Here is a 13,799-nt window from a genome sequence, read left to right as displayed (position 1 = left end):
GAGAGTGGTGGGCGTCTGGAATGCATTGCAGGTGGTGGAGGCTGGTGCAATCGGGATATTTACAAGACTCTTAGATAAGCACATGGATGCAAGAGGGTTAAGGGTGTGAGATAGAGAAGGCTAAGTTTGTTGAGTCATGTCATAGATCAGCATCAAGGGCTGGCGGATCTGTGCTGTAATGTTCCATGAAACGTGAAGCTTTCACTGTTCCTCTCTCTGCGGATTCAGCCTGACTCGCGAGGTATTTCCAGCATTTTCTGTTTCTGATCTCCAACATCTGCAGTTGTTCCTATTTAGACTGAAAAGCCCCTTTAAGAGAATAAAATTATGGCAGTCAGATATTTTTGTCTTCCTTTGAGAGCAATCCCCTTTAAATGTGCCTGCCTTCTCTTAAAGGCGTGCAGCAGAGTGAGTGATGTTGGTGGCGGTGTGACTTTGCAGTGGGTGAGAGTGAACGAGCTGTGGTCTTCGCTGTCCGCGGCCACCTCCGCTCTCCTGGCACGACCCGCAGCCCTGGCCGGGCGCCGCAGCAGCAGCGGTTCCCCCCTTCCCGATTCCCAGTATCCCAATGCCGGCCACCTCGAGCAAAAGCGGTCCCCAGCAGCAGCAGCAACGAGCGGGCCGTTCAGCCATGGCAGCCAGCGACTATTCCATCAACTTGACGGTGCAGCAAGTGCTGAGCCTGTGGGCGCACGGTACACTCCAGCATTTCACAGGTGAGGGAGGCGGCTCTGCTCTGGAGCGGGGGCTCTCCATCCATTCTTCCAACCCTCGATGCGGGGCTCCGCATTCGGCTCCAGTCCACTGGAGCTGCAGCGTCTCCTTCCCCGCTACCCGAGCAACTGGCTACATTGTAGCCATTCGATGTAACAGTTCCGACCAGAGCCAATGGCCGAGGTGGAAGGGACCGAGACCTGACGCATTAAAACACCAGCATTATCGACTCAAGGGCCAGGGATGCCGGTGGAACCAGTATAAAATTGACTCTTTTAGGTTTAGAAATTGCACAATTTGCCTTGCAGTTGGGGGAGAGAAATTAACAGAGAATCGGTTGGTAGAGGGGAAAGTGTATGTTTGACCTGCTGAGTTCCTCCAGCATTTTTGTTCTTAACCACAAGCGCAGGGAGTGCAGACTTTCCTGTTTCACACCATGTATTTTTGAAAACTTTTTTTTAGGGAGGGGAATGCCTTTCAGAATGATGCCGATTGAAGAGTTAATTGCATTACTCGCCGAGGAAATAAGAAACTGCACCGTGAATTATACATCAAGCAGCCTTCCTGACAGTAGCAATGTTCTTTGTTTAAATGACAGTCGTGCACTTGCATTGTCAAATGCTATTTGACAATCATTTGTGTAGTATGTACAGTGGTTTTGAGTTGGACCCTTCTGCGCATGACGATTTTAAAAAACATTTATGTAAACCGTGTTTTAAGCAAGTTTATTATCCTGTTGAAAAGGTAAAATGGAGATTAGTAATGCCTTGAATAATGTGGAAGTATATCTCATGCATTTTATTTGTATGTGGCGAAATGAGATTCCAAATGCATTTGAGGTTCTATCAAAAAAAATGAGGAATATGCCCTGTGGGCAGTTGATCGGTACCACTTTAGATGCCCCATGCAAGTAGGAGAAAAAGAATAGATAGCAGGGAAATTAGGTGGAAATAGACTTGATGGGCTGAATGGTCTCCTGAAATGATTTGAATGCTTTGTAAAACAGGTAGTTTAAAAGTGAGGAATATCTGCCTGTCCCGCATCGGACTTGTCAGCCACAAATGAGCCTGCAGCTGACGTGGACATGACCCCTCCATAAATCTTCGTCCGTGAAGCCAAGCCAAAGAGAGATATCTTGTGGTTTTAATGGGTTGGTTGCAATTGCTGGATTTTTCTTGGGTAAATCTGTGCATTTCTTGACTACAAGCAGATGCAATGCTTTATTTAAAACTGCTTCATGACAAAAACATTTGTAGGAAGTTGACAGGTGTTACTGGTCAGCACAGAACTCGAGGGTGTTGCATAAAAGTGAAACCATTGCTTATGCCTGGGCCTTAAGCTGTGGAGTCCTTTCTCCTATACCTCTAAAACCTACCCATCTGCCTTGTACTACAAAGCAAGTTGTTGAGGCTTGACAACTGCCCATGCATTCCTGTGTTTTGTAGTTTCATGCCTGGGCACAATTTTTGCATGATTTGTTATATTTTTGGTTTTATTTTTGTTATTGTGAATAACTTGAAACATTTATTTAAAAAAAAACAATTAATGATTCAACACAGTAGAAGGACCTACTAGCAAAAATGAAACACTTGCTGCCCAATTGATCTACCATTTTTGAAGGTGGCTGTTTTGGCTGGGTTAGTACTTGTTATAGTTTGCTTTGACATGCATCTTGTTGACTGCCTGTGGCTTCTCCTGCAGACTCCTGAATAAAGGAGACTGTGCCACTGCTTCCTCCTCAGTCCAGGACAGTCGACCAACATGGACCTGCCTCCATTCTGTTGTTAATAAAAGCCTATCAATTTCTATATAACTTCCAGTCTTTCAAACTAATTGATGATGCATCTGGGAGGCCTTTTGTTTTGAAGGGTGAGAGGAAACCAGAACACTCGGAAAGCCCACACAGGTCACTGGGAGAACGTAGAAACTCCTTAAAGACAGTGCCAGATTTGAACCAAGGTTGCTGATTCTGCAATAGTATTGCACTAACTGCTATGCTAGCCATGAAATTAATTCAGTTTGAGACAGAGTATATAGATATGTTTTTGGGAGATAAATTGGGAAAGGTTTGTTAGAGGAGGTCACATGCAAACACTTTAAAACCGATCTTATTTGAAATACTGGAGCTCTGCTAATGTGAGACATATCGGGGGCGGGGGGGGCCTCAACACCTTTTGCAAGAGCTTTGAAGAGTGTTCAAGAGACTTCACTAATGGACTGTTGTTTGCAAAAGGCAACAGATGTCGGAGCCACTATGGAAGAGAACTTGCTGTTCTGAGAGGGTCAAGTGGTTTTGTAAGCAGAGAGTCTAAAATTTACAGCCAGCAGAAGTAGCTGAGACTGGAACAGGACAAGTTGGCAAGCCCATTTGGAAGACAGCCTGGTCAAAACCCTTGTGGCTCATGCAAGAGGAGAGAACTGGCTGTCTAATGTTTCACTTGGAATAAGAGAAACAAAGAGGAACTCTGTGGTGACTGCCTGTCACCACAGAGTTATCATCTGGAGAACCCGGAAGGGGCAAGTTTCGTTAGCAAGACAGTGGAGTGGCTGATGGAGGTACATCAGTTGTGGATGTCCTGGAATAACAAATATCTCTCTCTGAAAACTGACAAGAACCTTCCTGAGCAGTAACCATTTACCTTACGAGCACCAAAGCCTGATGAACTTTATAAATGTTAAATTCTGTGCACAGTATAAGAATTGCCTTCTAACCAGTGAAATTGGAGGAATGAGAAGTGATATTGGACTGTGAATTAAACTTACACACACATTACATACACGTGTGCTTAGAATTAGAAGGGGGTTAAGTTAGGTTAGTTAAGTTAATAGTGATAAGATGAAGTGTGATCCTGTTTTCATGTTTAAAGATAATTAAAAACAACTTTAAGTAACCATTTGTCTTCGTGAATATCTATTGCTGCTGGGTTTTGGGGTCCTCTGGCCTCGTAACAAATTAAATATACATTTTTTTAAACAAAGTACCTGTTTAACAGCAGCATACATTCATTGTATAATGTATAGGACAATGGTTTCCAAACTGCCCCCAAACTCCCATTCCACCTTAAGCAACCCCTATACCATAAGTGCTCTGTGATTAGTAAAGGATTGCTTAATGTGGTATATGAGTGGAAAGAAAAAGGTTTGAAAACCAGTTTTTAAATTATTCCTAATTGACTCGTTATGTGCATGGTTTCATAACTCCAAAGGAAATAGGCCAATGACAACTTTTCTCAAGCAAAATATTTCAGTAACAATTGGGTCTAGAGCAGTGGTTTTTCAACCGTAAGCAATCCCTTACTAATCACAGAGCACTTGTGGTATAGGGGTTGCTTAAGGTGGAATGTGAGTTTGGGAGCAGTTTGGGAACCACTGGTATAGGACAATAAACTCATTGTTATTACTATAAAAGCAATCTCCTTTTGCAACCCACATGATATGAGTGGGTGTAATTCCAAGGAATTTAGTTTACTTACACGAGAAAATCTCTGGCTTCCAGGCATCAAGTTCACAAAGGGTCAATTAACTTCATCTGTGGGGCTGTGGATATTTTGAATGGTGTTATGAAATCTGAATTTTAAAGTAGATTAACATTGCATGTAACAGCACTGGCTATACCTTGTAGAGTTTAATTTGATGAATGTTGGCCTTGTTCGTCTCCATTTGATGCCTGGAAAGGGCCATTGCACCATTGTACTTTGAACAATAATGCTGCTACCAGTTCCAATGCTAACTTCCTGTTTGATCTGAGGATCAAAAGCAAGAGCATTCTTGATGCTTGTTTCACTCATTTGCCTTTTATTGTGTCCATGTTGTATCTTTGGTGACCAGAAACAGTGCACTTTAACCTGGAGTTAAACCGGGAAGTGTGCAGACATAGTGATTGTAGAGCAATACACACAAGTGCTGGAGGTCCTGCAGCACCTATAGAAATTCCCATAGATCAGCCATTCTCAGAGGGAGAGGTATAAGCACACCCACATACCACCTCCCCCACCCCAGGGGGCCATAAGCACATTTAAGGGGAGGGCCACAGATGGAAATATTTTTTTATTTTTGGGTAGTTGTCGCAGAGAAGAACGGAAGAAACCAACTGAACTTGACTGCTTCACAGGGAAGGGGGACCATAAACTTTGAGCAGTGTCCTAACGGGGCTGTAGCCCAAAAAAAGTTGAGAATGACTGCCATAGATGCTGTGTGACAGGAGTTTCTCTAGCACTTTTGTGCATTGCAGTACACTAATGTGATCTGTTTTGGTGCTTTTGATTTGTAAATCGTTAAAATGAGTGTGTTTTCCTTTTTTTCAAAATTGTGCTTTCGAGTTGCTTGGATTGGGGGGGGGGGTTGTTAATCATCTGAGCTTTGTTTCATAAGCCCCTTTCACATTTGCCAGTGATCCCAGGAATCTAACGCCATTTGGCATTTAAAGTTGCAAGTACGAAAGCAAAATCTGTTGAATGCCAACATCAGGTGGCGTTATCTCACGCCGGGGATTGCTGGCTTCGACACCTCATACAATCCCTGGTGTCTGCAGATGCTGGCGTTGAGATCAGGCAAGTATAGAATGGGCAAATGCATTGCAGGCACTTCCGATTCAAGGTAGAATAGACCAAATGCCGGGGATAAGCCCTTGCAAGTGTGAAAGTGTTCAATGTCTCAGTTAGGAGTGGTCTAGTGTGAAACCCCCATTCCTATCTCAGGACACTGAACGCCCAATTTACTGGGGTCAATGTGTGAAAGGGGCATTAGTGAGTCAAGTGACAGTTTGTAGCGATCAAGAGCACCTATTAACTCTGGTTGATTTATGAAGTGGAGGAAATATAAATTAAATCTTAGTAACTAATAGTTTAACACTAATACTTTTTGAAGATTGCTATGGTGGTGGATTTTAAAAAAATATTTATAATATTAAATGAACCTTTTGCCCCAACTCCTGCTGCCTGGGAAAGACATCCAACATACTGAAGGACCCATCACAGCCCAGGCACACTCTCTTCTGCCTCCTTCAATCGAGGGGTGGGGAGGAAAGACTTGTGAATGTGACAATGTTTACCAATCAGCCTGTAGAGTCCTGAGTGAACCCCACAACGGTGCTATTATGCTGCCCTTGGTATTAATCGATCTGTTTTTTTTTATTGCAATTCTGCATTCTGTAAATTGTGCTCTTTAATGTCTATATGAATGTTGGAGATAATCTGTCAGTCTACTTGAAGAAGAACCCTTCTCAATGAACTAGGTACAATATGACAAATAAGATCAAATGAATTCATTGTAGAAGTTCCTTTGTTTTTGATTAAGATCCTTGGATTTGTATGTTCCTGGTCACATTTTCTTCCATGCCCCTGTATTGGAAACTGACTTTTTTTAAAAACAGTTTATTCTTCTTTTTCTCTTTGCAATGTGCCTGTAGCTTTTATTGTTGAGATATCATAATTTTCCCAGAATCTTTTCACCCTTGTCCAGTTGGATAGGACACGTATGTGGTTCCATGCGTCACTCTTGGAGCATAGTTAGGGAATTGGGGTGCAATGTACTGCTCCCACACTTTTTCCTCTGGACTCTACCAGGGATAAATCCAGTGTCGATTTCCATAACGATGTGTAGGTCACCTCATTTTGGATGCATAAGAGTAGGAGTAGGCCACTCAGGACTCAAATTTGCCCTGCCATTCGATAGGATCATGGCTGATCTGCCCATTTTCCTGCTTTACATTCCGTCCTAAGGGAGCCAAAATTTCCTCTGACGTATTATGATAATATTTCCAGCAGAATCTTCATTCCTTAACCATTGACTTCATTCTCTTCTGGCAGCTGCCTTGAATATTGCGTTTTGTTCTGAGATTTGGTTTGGACCACATGTTTGTGTTCTCACAAAGACTGGTGTCTTTCACCCTTGCCTCCAGCCCATGGATCCCTGTCCTGCTTTAGCTCCTTTCTACTGGTAGTCTCGGCTATTTCATCCTGCTCATGGCCTACTTCCCTCACATTATCTCCGTGAACTTGCAGTCGTGAGGAATTCCTTCTGACCCCGACAACTTGCACAAGGTCCCTTCCTCCGCCAGGCCTGTGATTTCTAACCTTGGGGTTGGACATCCTTTCAAAATGATCAGTCTTGCCTTCAAATTTCCCCCCTCATGTCCCCAGTGGTCATGCTCTTTTTCAAGCTCTCATCCATCTAAGATAGTACTCCTACGAATTCTGAGTTCTTGTAATTACTGTTCATTGATTGCTGTGTCTGGAGATCTGAAATTTCATCTGAGCCTTTTGCAATTCTAAAATGACCTTGCGTTGCTCAAGGAGATGTACCAGCCCCAATATCTCTGTGTGCCTTGCTTTCAAAGTATGGTTGTATTCCTGAGTCCATTTTTGCCAAGTTGAATATGCCATAATGATACAAGTTGTGGAGGTTTTTGATGAAATGCAGCAGGGATTTGCATCCTTTTGTCATCCAAACCTACCCCAATCTTTCCTTCCCTCCCCCCACCATGAAAAGCCATCAGTATATTATATTTAGACCTAAATCTGAAAGATAAAGTTGCTGCAGTGTTGGGCTTGGTGAACAATAAGATTAATTGCCCTTCTGTTTATTGGGTGCTCACTTTTTTCCTTGTACATGTTACAGGAACACCAGTACAGTCATGATGGAGTCTAGTGAATGAACCTCACATTCATAGACTAAAACTAGTCAGAATAGAAAATGGAAGCAAAGTTGTGAATGAGTAATTCGAGAGAGAGATACATTAAAGGAATCTCAGCACTTTTTAAGAACTGGTATTGTACCCCATTATGTTTTGTAATTTTTTCCTGAAAGGTTAATGGTAGTGCAGGACACTGATTAAGCATTTTTGTCCCATGATTTAGGGAGTGTGTGGTGCCATCTACACAGAGGAGCATTTGATGAATATTCCATTACATTACATTCAGAAAGAAATTGGAATGTTGACTGTTTTAATTTCTATTAGTTCAACCATAAAACAATCTGCACCAAGAGACAAAATTATGTTGTGCCTTTACAATTTATTGTTTATCAAGGAGAGCAGAAATGGATTTGATAAAGGCTAATTAAGTTTGAGGTAATGTCACTTGGGTTATATACTAAATGTTGTGTGAGAGGACTTCTGAAAGGAACATTGAGAAAACTGCTGTATCAGTGATTTTTGAGCTGATGTAAACCATATATTTGAGGGTGGCCTAAACCAGCATGGAAATGAGTTGGTGATGGTTCATGGAACTTTTGCATTTGGATGATATTTTTTTGCTGCCTGTTCAGTTTTAAAATTATTTGATATTCCTTAATGGTTTAGACTTGGGAGGAGAAGCAGTATTGTAAAGTTTTAAGAAGATGCTAAATGTGTTAAGGTGGCGCGGTTAGCACAGTACTAACAACAACAACAAAAAATTGTCAATACTAAAATATCACACTTAAACATATATTTAAATCAAACTTAAATGCATATATTTAGCAAATGGAGTCGACTTCAACCTATAAAAAGACATTCTATCCTGAATTGAAAAAGATATCCTTTCCATAGTCAAACAGAACTTCATCTCCAAATACCACCTATCTAAAGTTAATATATTTCTATCTTTCCAAGTAAGAGCTATACATTTCTTGGCCACAGCTAAAGCTAAATAGATAAAAGAAATCTGATAATCTTGTAGGCCCAAATCAATTAATGATTGCATATTCCCTAATAAAAATATACCAGGATCTAATACAAGACAAATATTATATAAACTATTAAATATAGATTAAATACCCTTCCAAAACTGTTGCAATCGATCACAAAACCAAACAGTATGCAAAAAGTATTAGCCGTCTGGTCACAACGAAAACAGAAATCCGACTTACTAAGACCAAACTTTTTTAGTTTCTCCGGTGATGAATATAACTGATGTATAAAATTGTAATTAATCATCGCTAATCTAGCATTGACCAATTTCCTGATACTATTCTGACAAATTTCCATCCAAGCTTCTTCAGTTATTATAAAACCTAAATCTTTTTCCCATTTCAACTTATCCTTATCCCAATCTTTTTTACTACCAATTTCTTGTAAAATACAATACAAATCAGATATATATCCCTTTTGTGGTATTGAAAGTACATATTCCTCAAAATTAGAATCAGGCAATAAAATCATATGTCGACCACATATCTGTTTTACAAAAGATCTTAATTGATAATACACAAATACAGAATTTCCACTAATACCGAATTTCCTTTGCAATTCATCAAAAGAACAAAAACATGCCTCAGAAAAACAATCGGATAAATTTTTTATTCCCTTCCTTTCCCACTGTTTCAAAGTAATATTGGAGACTGTAAAAGGAACAAGTTGATTATTATATAATGGCAATCGACCAGACCATTTATTTTTGAGCACCAATTTATTAAGTTTACTTGTCCATAAGTTTAATAAATGCTTCAATATTGGGACATCATAAGTTCGTAATAAATTTTTATTCCATCGAAACAAAAACTCATGCCCAACTGGGCGGATCATCCATATTCATTAATGCACTAAGAAATTTAAATTGAGCTGCTTCATAATAATGTTGAAAATTTGTTAATCTTAAACCTCCAAATTGAAAATCCCACATCAGCTTTCTCATCGCTACCCTCAGAAATTTTCCCTTCCATAAAAAGTCTCTTAATTGCTTTATATAAATCCTTAAAAAAAACTTTTATTTAAAAAAACAAGGAATTGATTGAAACAAATATTGTATTCGGGGGGGAAAAATATTCATTTTTATAGTATTAATCCTCCCTAATAGAGCCAAAGGCAAATCCTTCCACTTAATCAAATCTAATTTAATCCTTTTTATTAAAGGAAGATAATTAATTGAATATAAATCTTGAAATTCCGTATTAACATTAATTCCTAAATATTTAATTTGTGTGGTCCACTTCAAATTTGTAATACTTTTATACATTGAATAATCATTTTTACAAATTGTTAAAATTTCACTTTTGGTCCAATTTACTTTATAACCAGATAATTGAACATAAATTTCTAAACATTCTTGAATTGCTGGTAAAGAAATTCCCAGATCCACCAAATATAATAAAACATCAGCAAATATTCCTCATATTATCTGCAAACTTAATGACTCTCTTGAATCTGGATCTGGGATTGCAGTCGTGGGTCAGTAATATGAACAGGAGTGGTCTGAGCACACAGCCCTGATGTGTGCCAGCACTCAGCATAACTGTACTCCATGTTCTGCTACTGACCTGGACAGTCTGGGCCTTGCTGTTAGGGAATCCAGCTACAGAGAGGGGTGTAGAGTCGTAACGGGGACAGGTTCTCCACCAGCCTCTGGGGAATGATTGTATTAACGGTGAGCTGAAATCAATGAACAGCAGCATGGTGTATCAGGCGATGTTCTCCAGATGGCTCAGGATGGAGTGGAGGGACAAGGCTATTGTATCATCAGTGGAACGGTTTCTTCTAAAGATGAATTGAAATGGTTTCATTGTCTTTGGGAGGTGTGCTTTAATATGTTCCATCACCAGATGCTTGAAGCATTGCTTAATGGTGGAGGTCAATCCCACTGGATGGCTCTAGTTGAGGCCTGTTACTGTTGCTCTCTTTGGTACTGGTATGATGGTAGCTGTTTTGAAACTGGTAGAGACAATGGGCTGCTGCAATAATGTGTGGAAGATGTCCTTAAGGATCTGTAACAGTTGTTCTGCATAGTCCTTTAGTACCTAACAGGAAATGTTGTCTGGTCCTGCTGCCTTGTGTGGGTTCAACCTGGATAGGATTCTCCTCACCGGCCATGGCTATGCAAGGAGCCTGTTCTTCAAGGGGATATGGAGCTTTCTTTGTTGTCAGCCTGTTCTTCACATTGGGTCGTGTGTGCAAGATGTACAGTCTGTCTGGAATGGAGGTGTCGTTGTCATTGACTCGCGAGATTATCTTGTGACCTGTTCTCGTTTTGGTTCCTTGCCGCATGCATCTTGTATAACCATGTTGCACAAATGATTCTGTGCGTACCCACACTTTGCCTTCCAAATTGCACAAGTGAATTCGGCCCGAGGCATTTGATCGCTGTGACCTCCTCAATGAACTTGCTGATGTAGCTAGACACTGAGCTTATGCATTCATCGATGGCCACCTCCCTGAAACTGCTCCAGTGAGTGCTCTGGAAGCTCTCCTTAGTACTGCTGTGCCCCTCCTCTCCCAACCCACCCCCCACTCCTGGCATGTCCTGATCTCTCTATGAACTGACTGTCTGTTTCTCCAGCAGTCATTTTGCTGGGGTTAACAGGATGGATATGTAGTCAGAGTATTCAAAGTGGGAACAAGGTGCAGCCTTGTGTGTACCAGATATGATAATGTACACTCGATCTAGTGTTCTTATAAATTTAAATTCAGACATACTGCATGGTAACAGGCTCTTCTGGCCCACAAGCCCATGCTGCTCAATTACACCCAATTGACCTGATCATCTCTCCTTTGGTGGTGAAGCTGACATGCTGTTGAAACTGTGGTTAGACAGTTTTCAGGTTGGCATGATTGAAGTTGCCAGTCAGGGAGGGAGTTCAGGACTTCTTGAATGGCACCGTAAAGCTCCTTCATTTGGCCTTTTCAAATCCTCCTTTAAAACCGGGTTAATGGGGGAATTTACTCAGTTAATGACCCTGGAATTGGGCTGTTTGAAAGGTCCAAGCCAGGTAAGCCCAGTCAAAATCAACCCAGGTCCCAGACCTACCTCGGAGGTGGTCTGGAAACCAGGAAATCTTAAAGGGATGTCTCCCTCTGCCGATTTTGAAAGGACGACATGGTTTACCTGATAAATCTCATGACGTCAGTGTTTTTGTGCATCACAGGGAATCCTTGGCTGGCTCAATGCAGGATCAATGGCCATCTTCCTTACCCATAATCTCCCACACCGCTGGGACTGCTTTGGCATTTGGCAACACTGCTTGGCTACACTGCACCCCTGCTGCTGAGTTGGGAGTTAGATGGGGGGAGTTGGGTGGTGTTTTTGGGAGTTGGGGGTGAATGACTGGAGTGAGGGGGGGGTGACATTTAGGAGAACTTTACTTCGCTGGGTGGGTCACGTCTCCAGAATGGAGGACCATCGCCTTCCCAAGATCGTGTTATATGGCGAGCTCTCCATTGGCCACCGTGACAGAGGTGCACCAAAGAAAAGGTACAAGGACTGCCTAAAGAAATCTCTTGGTGCCTGCCACATTGACCACCGCCAGTGGGCTGATATCGCCTCAAACCGTGCATCTTGGCGCCTCACAGTTTGGCGGGCAGCAACCTCCTTTGAAGAAGACCGCAGATCCCACCTCACTGACAAAAGGCAAAGGAGGAAAAACCCAACACCCAACCCTAACCAACCAATTTTCCCCTGCAGCCGCTGCAACCGTGTCTGCCTGTCCCGCATCGGACTTGTCAGCTACAAACGAGCCTGCAGCTGACGTGGACTTTTACCCCCTCCATAAATCTTTGTCCGCGAAGCCAAGCCAAAGAAGACTTCAAACAGGGGATTTTGTGGGGCTGCCTGTGAATGCGTGACATATAACTCATCACGTCATCGCAGGGGCAGGATCCCCCTTAAATCGCTGGGTTATCGATTTAGCAGATAAATTATTCTGCAGTTTAACTGCCCAGTAATCTCACCTGGGTCCTAAGATGGCTACCCATGTGCTTCAGTTTGAAAAGGCCTATTGATTCACATTCATTAGCCGACGGTGGGAAATAATCTGCAGTAATCAGCATGGCCATGAATTTCTGGGCATGTAGAGTACCATCAGGTACTCTGCTGAGCAGAAGGTCTTTACAACAGAGGCATTTGTGCACCAATTCTCACTGATGAAAATGCTCAGTCCTCTCCATTCTGGCCAAAAGTAGCAGCATTTCTATCTGCTCTGAAGGTAATAATGCCATCTAGCTGAATCTGGAAGTTGTAGAGGCGCAAGAAAATGAAGAGGAGTGTGGTCCAAACACAGGCCAATGGGACTTGAAGTGGACAATTTGGTTGGTATGGGCAGTTGGGCTGAAGGATTTGGTTCTGTGCTGTAAAACTCTGGTTCTAAAATTCCCTGTTGAAGAAAACTTCTGGGGGAAATTGCAAATCCATCATCACATTCTCCTTTTGCTACCCTTTCCATGTTGCCCTCTAATGTACGCTTCCTTGTCACCCCTGACTTCTAGAGTTCACAGACACTGCATCTGTGGTTTATTTTTGTAATTTCTGGATGTGATTTGGGCATTTTCACCAAGGGAAATTTTTTGAAAATTTTATTTTTCTGTTTTTCAAAATAAACAGTCTCTTATTTGAAAACCCAATCATTTTCAACATATTTACACATTCTTTTAGTGCAATACACGTTAAAAAATAAAAATACAATGTCAGTTTACTTGCTATTTCCCTCCCTCCTCCAATGTCAAAATTAATTGAAACAGAACCAAAACAAAAAAAGAAAAAATAAAGAAAAAAAAAACTCAGTGCACCACCAGGCTTTCTGATCTATTTTCATTCTTTGAGGTGTTACACTGCTGTTGTCTCTACTTATTTTATTAGCCTTTAAAAACTGTGTTATTCTCATAACTGGGCACCAAAGGCCCCTAGATAGGGTTGCCATATTTTGGCAAAGGTGTCATATTTATTTCTTAAATTATACATTATTTTCTCCATGGGCATCTCTGTGGACAATTGAGTGATGAGGAGAGGTAGACGGACTTCCAGATGAATGCAATACATTTTTTTTTTTGCTACTGACCGGGCAATATCTACAAATTTAATTTGAAATTTTGTTAATTTTCTGCCCATGTCCTCCAGCTTTTGCTAATAAATAAAGCTCCAGGTCCAGCTGGAAGACTGCCCCATAATCCTAGTTTATAAACAAGATATTTCAAACCAAAAGGATCTCCCCTTCATGCAGGTCCATATGGAGTGCATAAAAGTACCAATTTCTAATCCATACGCAAAGCAAATTTCTGATACCCTTGGTTTTCCTTTGTAATTTTTGAGGTGTGAGGTATAATTGGTGTAAGAAATTATATTGTACCAATTTTGAGGTGTGAGGTATAATTGGTGTAAGAAATTATATTGTACCAATCACTG

General features: G+C 41.3%; 1 protein-coding gene across 1 annotated transcript in view; it reads left to right on the top strand.

The window, feature by feature from the left end:
• Positions 1-395: 395 nt before the first annotated feature.
• tmem170b (transmembrane protein 170B) overlaps positions 396-13,799 on the top strand; it is a 49,152-nt gene continuing 35,748 nt past the window's right edge. The window contains exon 1 of the mRNA XM_069913390.1: positions 396-716. Within this exon, the coding sequence (XP_069769491.1) occupies positions 569-716 (148 nt within the window). The 5' untranslated portion in view covers positions 396-568. The remainder of the gene's footprint in view (positions 717-13,799) is intronic.

The sequence above is a fragment of the Narcine bancroftii genome, chromosome 1 (genome assembly GCF_036971445.1).
Source record: "Narcine bancroftii isolate sNarBan1 chromosome 1, sNarBan1.hap1, whole genome shotgun sequence".
NCBI lineage: Eukaryota > Metazoa > Chordata > Chondrichthyes > Torpediniformes > Narcinidae > Narcine > Narcine bancroftii.
Note: the sequence above shows the minus strand (reverse complement) of the source record. Positions and strands in the feature narration are given on the sequence as shown.